The sequence below is a fragment of the Emydura macquarii genome, unplaced genomic scaffold (genome assembly GCF_026122565.2).
Source record: "Emydura macquarii macquarii isolate MOO-44397 ecotype Brisbane River unplaced genomic scaffold, CSIRO-AGI_Emac_v2 contig_968, whole genome shotgun sequence".
Lineage (NCBI taxonomy): Eukaryota > Metazoa > Chordata > Testudines > Chelidae > Emydura > Emydura macquarii.
The window spans coordinates 17,346,295-17,360,421 of record NW_027131105.1 but is presented as its reverse complement, the minus strand read 5'-3'; the positions used below and the strand labels follow the sequence as shown (position 1 = coordinate 17,360,421).

General features: G+C 44.5%; 1 protein-coding gene across 2 annotated transcripts in view; it reads right to left on the bottom strand.

The window, feature by feature from the left end:
• TMCC1 (transmembrane and coiled-coil domain family 1) overlaps positions 1–14,127 on the bottom strand; it is a 182,354-nt gene that overhangs the window by 11,727 nt on the left and 156,500 nt on the right. For both annotated transcript variants that reach the window (XM_067544351.1, XM_067544352.1), the window contains one exon: positions 3,373–4,307. In XM_067544351.1, coding sequence (XP_067400452.1) covers positions 3,373–4,307 — 935 coding nt within the window. The remainder of the gene's footprint in view (positions 1–3,372; positions 4,308–14,127) is intronic.

The window sequence follows — 14,127 nt, the reverse complement described above, 5'->3', positions numbered from 1 at the left end:
AGCTGGTTTCCTAAGATGTATGGGACTTTGGATAATATCCTGTGCTTAACTGCCACATTATTGGGCAAGAGCTTTTTTCCCCCTCTTAAGCTACAAGTAAACTTTGCTAAATGCCTTCAGGGCAGGACTAACCATCTCAAATGACAATACATTAATACCCTACTGCTTCCTATTGTATTAGTTCAAGCTGCCATTTTGCTTGTGCTGTTTGTATGCAGCATTGTTACCTAAACATGGATGCCTAGTGCTATGTGTATCCAACAAAGTACTACATAGAAACAAACAAGCAAAACCTCTCTATATTATGGATTGGCGGATCAGATTCCATGTCACTTTGCTAAGGGACTGCAGGATAAGCAGCACTGGAAACTAGAGCTCCCGGGCTGGGCTCTGGTATCACTCAAAAGCCTGATCACAACAAAACAGGATTTGAAAAATGACACTGGCGTGGCTTTGTCCATTCAGGTTTGCAAAACATGCAGAAAAAACTCAGTGCCTCTGGAAGATCACAGTAGCCTAAACCCTTTAAAGTGGCTTCCAAGGCACCAGCATCTCTAAGAGAGCTGGAAGGTGATGCTGAAGACAAGGTGCAAACCTACACTAATCGCTGGCTGCTGTCTTCCTCCTTTTGGGGTGCAGAGTTGGGTCCCATCTAATTTCTTGTGTTGCTTAGAGAGCCTTGAAGGCACAGCCCAAGAATTTCACTAGGTCTGGGCTGTGGTGCCTGGAGTGCAGGGGACCTGCCTATACAGCCATAACAAGATGCTCCTGGGGAGGAGTCCTAGTGTGTGAGGGGTAGGATCCAAAGTGTTCTGAAGGGGAGCCTGCTTGGCTTTGGTAGGTGGAGCCTGCACACAGTAATAGCATAACTGATGGAGAGAAGTGGGTTCCTTTAGGCACCCTTTTCTTTGTACCCCATGTGCTGGCTGAGGGAGGTGCTGCTGCAATAGCTGCCTCCTGTCTGGGTTGCTCCAAGGGGGCCTTTGGATTGCAGCCATGGTAACCATTACTCCCTCTGTGGCTTTCTCCACTTTCTCCTACTTCTACCCTTCCGTAAGCTCTAGAGTGTCAATGGACAGACTGCTGTTGGAAAGGCTCCACCTCCCTTCTGCCTGGGATAAGTAAACTACAAGGATTCCCTTTGCTTGCACACCCACAATGTCTCTGCAGCAGGAGCGCAACTATTGTGTGGAGTGGTTGACAATACGTGCTATTTAACCTTCCTCCGCCACTGTGGAGCCGTGGGGCACAGAACCCTGGTCTCCGTGCCTTGTGTGAGAGCTGCTGACCATACAGGAGGAAGGGCTGGGGAGCACCTCCACTGCTCCCATTTTCCTTGTCAAATGCAGGTCCTGGTCGGAACGGTTGGAGGAGGCAGGGTTTCTTCTCCCTTATTGGGAGCAGGTACAGTTTTTTCAGGGGAGAACAGGGGTTCGATAACTACAGCTGAGGTGGGGAGCTCTAGTCCTGAAGATGTTTGCTCCCAAACCCTCTTTAGTTGACTCCTTACCTTGGAGGGGCCTCTCTAAGGGCAGACTCTTCCTTGCTATTTGCTTCTTATTCAGAAAAGAGAAGCAGAGCAGTAAGATGACAGAATTTATAGGAGTTATTTATAACAGTCAAGTTCAAGACGACCATGAGGAACTTCAGAGGGACATAACCAGATTAGGTGAATGGGCAACATGATGGCAGATGAAGTGCAATGTTGACAAATGCAAAGTAAAGCACACGAGGGAAAATTCTGAACTAATCATACACCTTACAGGGTTCTAAATTAACTGCATCAACTCAAGGAAAAGGACCTGGGCATCAGTGTACACAGCTCAATGGAGATCTCTGCTTAACGTGAAGCTGCAGTCAAAACACAAACAAGACACCAGGATGAATAAGAGTAGCATGGAGAACATAGAAAACGTTACATAAATCAATGGTGAAGTCTTGTCTATAATTTCATGTGTGGATCTGGTCACTCTATTTTAAAAAGTACACTGCAGAATTAGAGGGATTCAGAGTGCAGCACAGAGAACTATTAGAGACATGGAAAAACTGAGGAGAGATTGCGAAGATTGGGATTGTTTATCCAAAAAGAGAAATGACAAGGGGACAAGTATATAAAATAACAAATGGAGAGCTTCTGTTCTCCCAGTCTCCTAACATAAGAACAAAAGAAAGACACTCAATGAAATTGAAAGGGGATAGACTCAAAACTCATAAAATTCTCAGTTTGTACATACTGCAATGCTTGGCTAGGATTGGGCCTGGAAGCATATGTACATGTTGGAGAGGGCCCTGGCTCCCTTGTTCAGGTTAGCCATATCATCACGGAGGAAGCTAGGAGCATGTAGGACTGAGACCCCACAGGCCATTGATGCCTCTCTCAGGCTGCAGTAGCAGCTTTATATATAGATATATCGTGAAGGGGTCCTACACCTCTGGGATTGGCTTCTTTCTTTTAGCAGTGTTCCTTATGGATATAGGTCTTCCAACCAAGTAAAGCTCAAGAAATGGCCAGACCATATGGGGGGGTGACACACAATGCAGGGAGTGAGTAGGTGCGCCTTCTCTCTGGTTACTTAGATGCTAAGGAGTGCCCCAGGAGAAGCTGATAGGTGATAATTATCTGATCAGGCTGGTGGGCTGGATGGGGTAAGAACTTAATTGGCCACGTCAGCTCAGGGCTGACAAAAGATGAATACAAAGGAAGTGCAGAGGGGAGAGAGGGAGGAACAAGGCTAGCTGAAGGTAGTCACACAGAGGCCTCAGAGTAGGGAAACCTCTGTTCCACTCAGGTCCTGCTGAGAGGGCCTAAAGCTTGGCAACTGTTGTAAATAGGTGGGAGTATGGGGGATACCGGTGAAGGGGAATTGAAATAAAGTTTCATTGAGAGCACACCTGGTGTAATCTGTGCGGTTTCTGGAAGAGAGGACGGGGCAGAGTCAGACCCCTGTTACAAAGGGATGTCACAAAATACTTCTCGTTCTGTCTCCATCTGTTCGTTGGGAAGAACAGTAATCTGAGCATTTGGGCTGGTACAAAAGATCACAAAAAAAGTTGCCCTTGGGGAAGCTAACAGTTACTGCAGGGTGGCTTCCTGGAGATAAGTATTTCCACCCAAAATATTTTAAAAAGGCAAATGCATCTGTACCACACAAAAGCAATTGTGTCTCAATTTCTAAGCATGATTTCTATACTGGGAACATAATGACTGAATTTCCACTACACAAGTATAGTCTGTTAGCACTGTCCTAGGAAAGGTACAATACGTTGTCTGCCCTTAGCTGTTTTTTTATGGTCTGCTGAGGGCTTTGAGTTTTTTACTGCTCTGTAATGCCTCAATATTTTAATATAGGGGCTAATTAATAAAATGCCTACCTGTACCGCTCCTCTTGCAAAGTCTGCATTATTAACGAATAATCCCCCTGATAGTGAGCCTTAAGGTTCTCAAAGGATTCTTCCAGTCTTGCCTGTGTCTCTCGGATCTCTTGAATCTCATGTAGTATTGCATCAAACCCTGAGCTTTGCATATCCAGAGTGTTTGTTTTGGAGCTAGAAGCTCCCACTGGGCCCCCAGTGGTGCTATTGGCTCCCACTGAACCAGATGTGGCACTCGAACAGTCCTCCTCACTGCCATATTTTGGACTTGACTGAAAGTTATGAACAACACCTAGAGTCTTACTCCCAGTCCCATCTTCCTGACCTTCTTCCAAAGAGTCCTTCAGACCAGCAATGTTGTCCGCACTCCCGAACTTGTTCCTTATCAGGGAGGCAATCTCCCGAGGTTTGGAAACCACAGCCCCTGCTGCCGAATGTGTGGCTTGGGAGAAGCTGGAAAGCCCACCTTTAACACTGTCTACTACTCCCTCACTAAAGCCAGTGACCTTTGCCCCCACATCCTTCAACCCCTGGTGCATATCCCTGAAGACATCCTTTGGCTGCCGAGGGATCCCGTTTTGTTCAACCTCCCGAAGCTTCTTGTGGTAGTGCTCTAGCTTCTTCTGCAGCTGCAAAATGGTCTGGGCCGATTTCTGGTTCTTCTTCTCAAAGACTTGCTTGATGCGGGTGCTCTGCTGCTTGTCAGCGTTGTTGGCTAATTTCAGGTACTCTGCCACATTGTCATCCCGGGCTGTTTGCTCAATTTTGATCTGCTCGGTCAACTTCAGTATCTTCTGCTGCAGGTGAGTGATGGCCACTTTTGTCCGCTGAGGATCCGGGGTCCCATCAACGGAATCTGTGTTGATACTGCCATCAGTGCTTGAGGCCACTGCGCTAGGGCTTTGTGCTAGGCTGCTTACTTCCGACCGCTCGATCTAGACAAAAGCGGAAAGAATATGAAGGTTAAAAAACATTGGCTGTCCTAATTCAAAAACCATCCACGTCAATGGGCAGGAATAGTCAATGGTCATAGACTGCATTCCGAGATCTTCAAAACTAAAACTTCGCTTAGAGAGTCATTGATACTACACAGAGAATGCTATAGTATACAAAATTACTCTTTGATTTTTAAAATCAGTCATTTCCATCTGGTCACCCACATCTCAATTTTCCATTTCTCTTTCGTTCCCATCCTACAATGCAGGGAGAAGAGCATTTGTGACCCTTATGTAGTTCATGGGTATCTAAAAAGGATGATGTTCAAAAGCCACCTCCACAAATTGTGCTAAAAATGATGCAGCTTTCAAAAAGCCAACTGTTTAAGAAGGTGTTTTTTTGGGAGGTGGGAGTTGGGTGGAAGTAGGGACTTTGATCTATAGGATGTGGTGTATCAATGTTGGGGTGAGAAATATAAAGAAAGGATAAAAATAGAAGGCCAAAAGTCACGTATTTCAATTACACTATAATGAACTGAAGCAATGCCTGGCATAACAACATTTATTGCTGCAATAAATGCAAGTGACAGCATTGCAATTCAGAGAACAAGAAATAAGAACTGCTACGGTAGGTCATAGATAACATGCGCACACATACATTTTACATTCTCAGCCCTGCAAAATGTGCTATTATCATAGCAATGAAGTGCTCAAATCAAATCCTAAAGTGAGTGCGCAGCCTCCTTCCCCTGGAGGGGGAACAGACCATGGCCTGAAATACCAGCGTTTCAAAAATAATTCAGTTTTACATGGAATCTTTAAAACTCTTAATGCCTTGCAGTAAATAAATGATTTTAAACAACTATGGGACAGAAAAGTTCAAAGCCTGGTTTCCATTCAGAACAGGATGGAACTAGTGTCCTTGAGTTGAAGCATCACATTTTTCTTTCTGAATTCAGACTTCATTACTAGTTATGCCAAGACTAAGACTGGTTTGGGTCAATGCTGAGAGCTTACAATGAAAAGAAGCGAGTTGATAAAAGAGCAGAAACAGACTGTTTGAGGTCTCAGGAAAGCACCATTGGTAACTACCCAAGTATCAGTAACAATAAAAGTAAATGGGTGATTTCTAAAGTATTTCTTCTCAGTACTAAGAGCACCTATATATATACTCATTAACTGCAGTCTGTTTAGTAACCATAAAGAGAGACACCAACATATTCTCCTTTGAAAAAATGGCTGAATGCTTTTATTTTTCTTCAACATTAGACAATTTATTTTCTACAGAGAATCTTCAATATTAACAGCCCATGTTCTCTGTGTTTTCCCTGCCTCAGTCTTGGCTTCCATTATCTGATGCCTTTCAACATTCTTGCCGATTGTATGCACTTATAAAGGGACACAGCACATCTATAAGTGTAAAGCACCAATCACTAGTCTGTCCAAAATTTTTCACCTTGGAAGAAAAGGAATTTAACTACAAAGAGTTGTCAATCAAAAGAAACCAGCAACTAACTGATGCACTGCTACAACTCCTCAAGGAGAAGGTGGAAGCTGGGTTGAATGTAGGTTAACATTTTCAGAAGTGTCAGAGACTTGTGAGTCTAGTCCCATTTTCAAAAGTGACAAGCATTTAGGAGGTTGTTTTGCTTCAAAAGTGCCTAAATCACTTCTGAAAATGGGATTAGGCTCTTAAATCTATTAGCAACTTTTGAAAATTCTACCTGGTATCCTTAAAATCACCCAGCAAGTGCATACAGTATGTCTGTACACATTAACATGATGGATTGTTAGAGGAAAGATTACAAAACTTTCGACCCCTATAGGCAGGTTTCCTTTAACATCTTTGAACAAGCATATCGATTTAACCATAAATGTTCACACACCAGGGATTTGCAGAGATGACAATATACCGAAGCAGACACTGAAATTATCCCCAGGAGGAAGCAATGTAAATTAATTCATAAAGCAGACATCTACTGATCTACACTGGTAACAAAGTGTAAAAGGAGATGATAAAATTAATCAGAAGAGTGTTTGTTACATTTAAGCTTCCTAATAAAGTGGAAAATACTGAACCATTAGAGTTGAAGATCCTTTTAGATTTTGCACTACTAGCCCTCCACCCCACAAGTACAAGCATGTGTTGTCTCATCTAGCCTACCTTGGCTTTTCTGAGACGCAATAACCTTTCCCAGTGCATGGCTTCCACAAAGAAGAGTTAACATGCCTACAACAGCTCTATTAAAAGCCAAAATCTCTCTCTCATCTGGCTCCAGAAAAACTAACCAACTGTCTGAAGGAAGGTAGCTCACTACTTGAAACCATGAATCATGTAATTACTCAGTAGCTCCTCCCCTTCAATCGGAGTTTGGAGGTGAGAAATAAAAACATGACATCATCTGAGGCATGGAAAAAAATTAAAGGGACAGCTCATTTTTATAGGCACTCAAAGTAAAACATTAATACAAGCCTGCACACGGGTGGCAACAACTGAAAGCATAAATTTCTGTCTTACCCACTGAACTCAGTAGTGTAATTATAGAAGAGCAATCCCATTTTCAGATACAAAGCAGCAGCTGTGGGCTAGAGTGCCTGGAGCAAAAAAGTGCTAGAGATGAAGACAATGCAAAAGTTTGCTCTTTCTGCCAGCCATACTCCTTCCCCCCCAGTTTATGCTGTAAAACAAGAGCCACACAGAGACAAAGGGCATGACAGAGTCATTGCCATACTGAACAAATTACCTAATTCTGATAAGAGCAGTATTAATACAGCACTGCTGAAAGGAAGGTCACAGCACTGTTTATTCCTGCATTTGCCAGGCAGGACACCAGCATAAAACAAGTTTGACGATGAGAGAACATGTTTAATTGAATTCGGGCTACTATTTTTTGCTGCTTCTGATGACAGCACTTGGCCCAAACTCCTGGTGGGAAGTTTATTTTATAAAGCCCATTACACCCTCTAGGAAATATTCATCAATGAGCAGGGCAGTTATAAGCCCCAGCTTTCCAGATGCAGCTGTTTTCCTGCACAGCATTCAGTACATTTCCTCAGTCACAGTGAAGGAACAGTGGGGAATGACACAAACAATGCAGCTTTTAACAACTCTCTCCTTGGAAGTCCAACGTTTTTCCTTAGAAGTCCCTGGGGCTGTGTATTTCAGGAACTTGGTTACTAATGTAACTCCTGTTCTGTCCCCTGGATTTGACTGCTTTCTTTATGCCATAGGGCTTTTTCATCCTCATTGCTCTCACTGGAATCTGTCCAGTGCTTTGTGCCTTGAATGTATCAACTTACTAGTCACTTATTTATTCAAATCTCTCATCTGAACACGAGGAAATGGTGGGATGTAAAGAAACAAAACCATGAATAACATGAACGCTTAAACAAAGGACAAAACATTTTTTGCAGGAATTAATCACTCTAGGTGTTGCCATTGTTAATACAGCATTCCTAACCTGATCTGTCAGTCATTCAGATCTGATGATGTATACTTGTAAAGCAGAAAAGGAAGCAAACGATGGGAACTCATTTATTTAAAACAATCTAATTCCTTTCTCATTCTTGAAACTTTCCTTATTGTACAAGCTGCAGGAAAAGCAAACAATGTAAAGCCCATTTCACTTTTGTTTCTAGACCTTTTCACCACCAGGTTCTTGCGCATTAATACAATGTCGCTGTGTTTGGATTGCAAATACTAAAAGGGAATGTTTTATAAATTGCTTCCACTGGAATAAATAAAAATCAGTGAAATATTTCTACTAGTCTAAAGTGGTGTAAAAACAAACCTGCATTTTGGGCTTCATGTGACCAGATAGTGATCTTTTAAAGCTCTACATAAATAGGTTGTTAGATTTGCAAAGCATGGATCACAAACATTATAATGGTGCTCATTCTTTTCTCCCAGAACTAGCCTGCTGATGGTCTTGAACATCTGGCAGCACCCCTGGCTAGTCTATTTAAATAATTATTTAAATCCAATTTATGGCTTAATCTCTAAACACCATGGGAAACATTTCTGCAATAATTTTAAGAGCATGCACTTTGTCAAGCATAAAAAAGCTATTAGAATGACGCTTCAAAGACAGATTTCCTCCCTCCCCAAAGTTTAGTATACCTTTGACACAACGCAGTGCATATACAGTAAGTTATAATAAATAGCTTCCATTAGATAGCGCAGTAGAGTGCTGCCTGTCATAATACAAACTGGTGCCAGGCAGGGTTTGCGGGGCCACTTGCTAGTAACCTACCACAGAAGTGCTCTGATTATTAGGCAAAATCTTGTCTGACATTTGGAAGTTAAATTGTTTTATGTTTCATTTTATGTTCTAAAGGAGTCTGGTTGCTGGGAACCTAGGATAATTATTCTTCAGTCAGGGGTGACTGTGGAATATCAGCTACTGACTGAAGCAGCCTTCGTCACAGCAAGTACTTGGTAATCAAGAAGGGTTTCTAGACAATTCTGGGAGTTAGCATAAATCACTTTGGCTAATAGCACACGGTTTAGCAGTACTATGTACAGACTATTCAATCTCTGAGATACAGGCTTACATGTATTTTGGAAGAGTATGTAATTAAGTTTCACTATGTGGAATTTGTGATTTTCATCCATCTTTTCTTAGGACTGTAGCTCTAATGACCTCATCAAGGCATATATCAAACAAGGACCGTGTGCGGGGATCCCCAACCGAGTCAACAGATACTTTATGTGCCGCTGTAGTTTCGGTTTACAACTTCTCTCACTTGACATCCTGATAGAAGCACCAACTCACAGCCCTGCTTACTCAGCATGTTGATATGATCTTATCACTCTTCTCAAATGTCTTACACGGCAGCTTGGCTGCTCCAGTGACTGGAGTCTTATTAAACTAGTCAAAGATTTACAGCCATTGCTAGAGTAGGGAAACTTTAATACCAATTTCAGGTGAAAATGAAAGAACTTGAAAACTAATGTAAAATTTCCAGAAAAGGAAGGTTACTTACTATAACTTACGTTCTTTGAGATGTGTAGTCCCTATCTGGATTCCAGACGTGGGTGCACTTGTGCGCCAAGCGCTGGAACTGTTTAGAGTAGTCTCTGTTGACCCACGTGCACGCCTTGCATCTTCCACGGAGTGCACCCAGGGCCTTATGAGGCTGCATGGGTCAACACCCCCTCAGTTTCCTCTTACTGATAGGCATCAAGCCTGTAATGGAGAGAAAGGGGGGTGGGATTGGAATCCAGATAGAGATCACAGATCTCAAAGAACCAGCAGTTACAGTAAGTAACCTCCCTTTCTTCAAGTGCTGATCCCTATGTGGATTCTAGACCCAGGTAGCGTAACAAGCAGTAATCAGCGTGGAGGTGGGCATGAGGGTTTAGCAGATGTGAGTCTGTAGGACTGCGCAACCCTTTGGTGCATCCGTGGTTGATGAGTTGGCTATGGCATAATGAATAGTAAACCTGTGAATAGAGGCCCATGTTGCTGCCTTGCAAATGTGCCATGGGACATCTACGAGGAGCATGGACGTGGTGGCTTGTGCCCTTGTGGAGTGGGCTGTGATGCCCATAGTGGAGGGACTTGGGAACGGGAGTAGCACTCCGTGATGCAGCAGGAGATCCATTTAGAGATGCGTTGGCAAGAGAATGCGTGGCCTATACAGTGTTTCGTGATAGCAATGAAGAGTCTGGGTGAGGCTTGCAAGGTGCGGACGCGTTGGAGATAAAAGGCCAGTGCAGGACGGACATCGAGGGAGTGCATAGAGCGTTCCCTGGTGGAGGAGTGTGGTTCAGGATAAAAGGTGGGGAGATGAATGACCTGCTTGAGGTGGAATGTGAGACCACCTTGGGGAGGAATTTGGGGTGTAGTCGTAGGGAGACACTCTCCCTGTGGAACACTGTGAAAGGGGGGTTTGCCATCACAGCTACCAGTTCGCTGACTTGCTGGGTCGAGGTGATGGCCACCAGGAAGACCACCTTCATTGACAGGTAGGTGAGTGGACATGTGGCCAAGGGTTCGAATGATGGCTTAGTGAGAGCTGAAAGTACAAAGCTGAGGTCCCAAGGCAGGGTAGGTTTCCTGATGGAAGGAAATGTGTTCAGGAGGCAGTGGAAGACCTGAGTAGAGGTTGGATAGGGACTGTGCACTGCCTTGTTAGTTTATATATACTACTGCTGTCATGTTGTCCAAGAAGAGTTGTACATGTTTGGATTGGATGAGGCGAAGGAGCGTTTTACAGGTGAGCTGGACTGCTCGCAGTTCTAGAATGTTGATGTGCATCCTTGCTTCTCTGGGGACCATAGTCCCTGGGCCATGTGGCCCCATATGTGGGCACCCCAGCCCATGAGCGGCACGTCCATGGTGAGAGTGGTGTTGAGTGTAGGAGGGTTGAAGGGGGTGCCCACCAGGACCTTGGACCGGTCGCACCACCATGACAGGGAAATTATTACTGATGGTGGGAGGAAGACTCGTTTGTTGAGATGGTCCTTTTGTGGGTCGTACATCACTCTTAGCCACTGCTGGAAGCACCTCATGTGGAGGCAGGTATATGGGGCAACAGAAGTGGATGCTGCCATGTGTCTGGGAATGAAAGGCAGTGGCAGATAAAGGTGAGAGAACGATGATGTAGTTGTGTAATGAGGGCGGTGAGTGCGGCCAACCAGTCTCTTGGAAGAAAGGCCCGTGCTTTGTGAGAATTCACGCATGGCCCTATGAAATTGAGTTCTCTGCTAGGTACAAGGATGGACTTTTCCTCGATACAGATGCCCAGATTGGAGAGGAGGTTCCGCTGGAGTCCGGATGGTAATAAGGACGCGTTCATGGGATGACACCACCAGGAGCCAGTCATCCAGGTACGGGAATAAGGAGTGGCTGAGACGTTGCATATACACCACGATGACGGCAAAGAACTCTGAACACACAAGGAGTGACGACTATCCTGAAGAGAATGAGAATGCCCCATCATAAAACGAAGGAATTTGCGTTGGGTGGGATGAATGTCCTCATGGAAGTATGCATCCTTCATATTGAGAGCCGTGAATCAGGCCCTACATGTTAGGGAGGGGATATTTTGAAGGAGTGTAACCATGTGGAAGCGGAATTTGCAGATAAATCTATTTAAGATCTGTAGATTCAGAATGGGGTGAAGGTCTCATACCAAAAGAGGGAGGAAGGAAGGAGGGGGAGTAGAGGTCATGGCCTTGATAGTGTTGTGGAACTCGTTCAATGGCTCCCTTTTGGAGGAGTGTGTGTATGTATGTTTCCTTCTGAAGGAGAAGTATTTGAGTTGGATCTACAAGGTTGCTGTGAGGCAGGTGACAGGAATGGGTTGGGGATGGAATTCTATAAGGTGTCCCTGATGTATGATTACCACCAATTGATGGGTACTGGACATCTTGCTCCAATTGTGGGCGAAGACAGCAAGATAGCCCCCGAAGATGATCGGGGAAGACAAGGGAAAGGGTGGGACGGGGTTCGCAGGTCTCTGAGGAAGAGTCAAAAGGGCTGTCTCAGAGGGTGTTGATGGAAGATGGAGGTGGTGAAAGCAGAGTGGTAGAGCGTCCGTCACTGGGAACGTTGGTGGCAGTGGGGTTGTTCCTGTCGGTGTGGAGGGTAGGGTTGATAGGTGGGTCGGGTGGGGTATCTGGATTAGAAAGTTTGTTGGTTCTGGAATCGGGTAAAGGTCGGAGTGTATAGGCCCAATGACTGAAGCGTAGCTCAAGAGTCTTTAATGGAATTAAACCTCTCATTGGTCTTGTCACTAAATAGTTTCTGGCTGTCAAAGAGAAGGTCCTCCAGAGCGCTTTGGACTTCCTTGAGGAATCTAGGTGTTTGCAGCCAAGAATCTTTAAGCACCACCTCTGGTACTAGGGAGCATGCTACTGTCTGCTGCATCTGCCACTGCCTGGATGGAGACCCTGGATACCAGTTTGCCTTCCTCGATAAGGGCTTTGAAGTCTGCTTGTTTGTCCTCCGGAAGGGAGGTTTGGAACTCTGCTAGTTTTGAATATAACTTAAAATCATACTTTGCCAGTATGTCTTGGTAGCTGGCTATACTGATGATGCAGGTCGAGCTTCTTTGCGGCATGATCCGGAGAGTGGTCCTGGAATGTTGTCGCCTACCCCGTTGAATTGCTGCCTGCAATTCAATGGGCTAGTTGGATGCATGAACAGGAAATCAGTGCTCTTGGTTAGGATGAAGTAATGCTGTTGGCATTAGGGGTGATAAGCAGCCCAATGTATGTGGTACTGGGACAGCGTACAGCGGTGGCATATCTATCCAGCTGGCTCTGTCAGAATACTCGGCTGCTGGTGTTCCTTCCGGTGGTATATTGGTAGTGGTAGACACCTCAGATTTATCAAGGTGTTTAGTCTTTCTCTCTGCTTTAACTCATTTTGGAGCAGGTGCCGCTGCGTCTGTTCATGACTTCTCACCTGGCTGATCTCAGCTCAGGGAGGCAATGCAGCACTTAGAGGTGGTCCCCACCCTTGCCCTGGTGACTCTGCTTTTCGTGAACACGATGGGTCTTAGTCGGTGCCGCCGGTATTGTCGTTGTGGAGAATGCACTCACTGCCAGTGCAGTTGGGAGGTCTGATGGGTCTGTCAGTACCAGCTCTTGGTGCTCAGGCAGACGCATTGCCTCCTCCAGGAGGTGTTTCCGTAGCCTGAGTTCTCTTGCCTTGTGGGTTCTGGAGGGGAAGGAGCGGCAGATGGAGCAGCATGCCACAACATGGGTCTCACCAAGGCAGTAGAGAGTGTTGGTGCTTATTGCCCACAGAGAATGATTGCGTATACATGACAGTTCTTGAACTTGGCTTGTCGGGAAATAATCCCCTGAGAAGGGTGGAAAGCCCTCAGGAAGGGATAAGTTGGAGACTATGGATCCTAAACGCACTAACTACAACTATTAAACCATGAAACTATGTTAAAACTATTATCTATTAATTAATTTTTTGTGCTGTGTAGGACTGAAGGTGAACAGACAGGAGTGTTCCAACTCTGGCCATGTGGCAGTAAGAGGAAACTGAGGGGGGCGTCGACCCACACAGCCTCATAAGACCTCGTGTGCACCACGTGGACGATACAAGGCATGCATGTGGGTCGACGGAGACTAATCTAAACTGTTTTGGCTCTGGAGCATGGCGCGCATGTACACCTACGTCTGGAATCCACATAGGGACCAGTACGCTAAGAAAAATAATGGTTTTGAACGAGTTCAGTTTCTTCTATAAATTAAGGCTGTGTGTCAGATAAGAGCATAAGGTGCTAAAAGTGACCAGATGTCAAATCTACCCAGGATATAAGACACAAGCTTGTACAGAGCAACACAATGTTATTTTTCACAAAACAGCTTTTTCCCAAGCTGAGTTTTTACTATAACCATAATAGCAATTTACACATTTCAATACAATGAAACAACATGGAATGTTAAACACTATTTTACTATAAAAATAATTTCAGTAGGTCTTTGTGCATGATAAGCTGGTTCCACTAGGTGGAAATCATTCTAATGTCCCAACCTCTTCCTCTAATACTCCAAGTTGGCTTTCTTTCAGAGACAGAACATCACTGGTGGAACTTCAGAGTGAAATGTTGGGTCGTTTTCTTTTCACCAGCCTGATCAAGATTCCTCAGGGTTTAAAGGCCTTGTCTACACAGGGAAACTGACTGAAATAGCTACAGCAGAATAATATATTCCAAAATAGCTACCTGTGTTGACCCTATTCTAGAATGAAATTGACTTTTTATTGCACTATAGTTAGTCTGGTCAATTTCCCCTTGTAGACAAGCATAAGAGAAGCAACACACTTGGCAAATCTTGTATCCTTCAGAACAC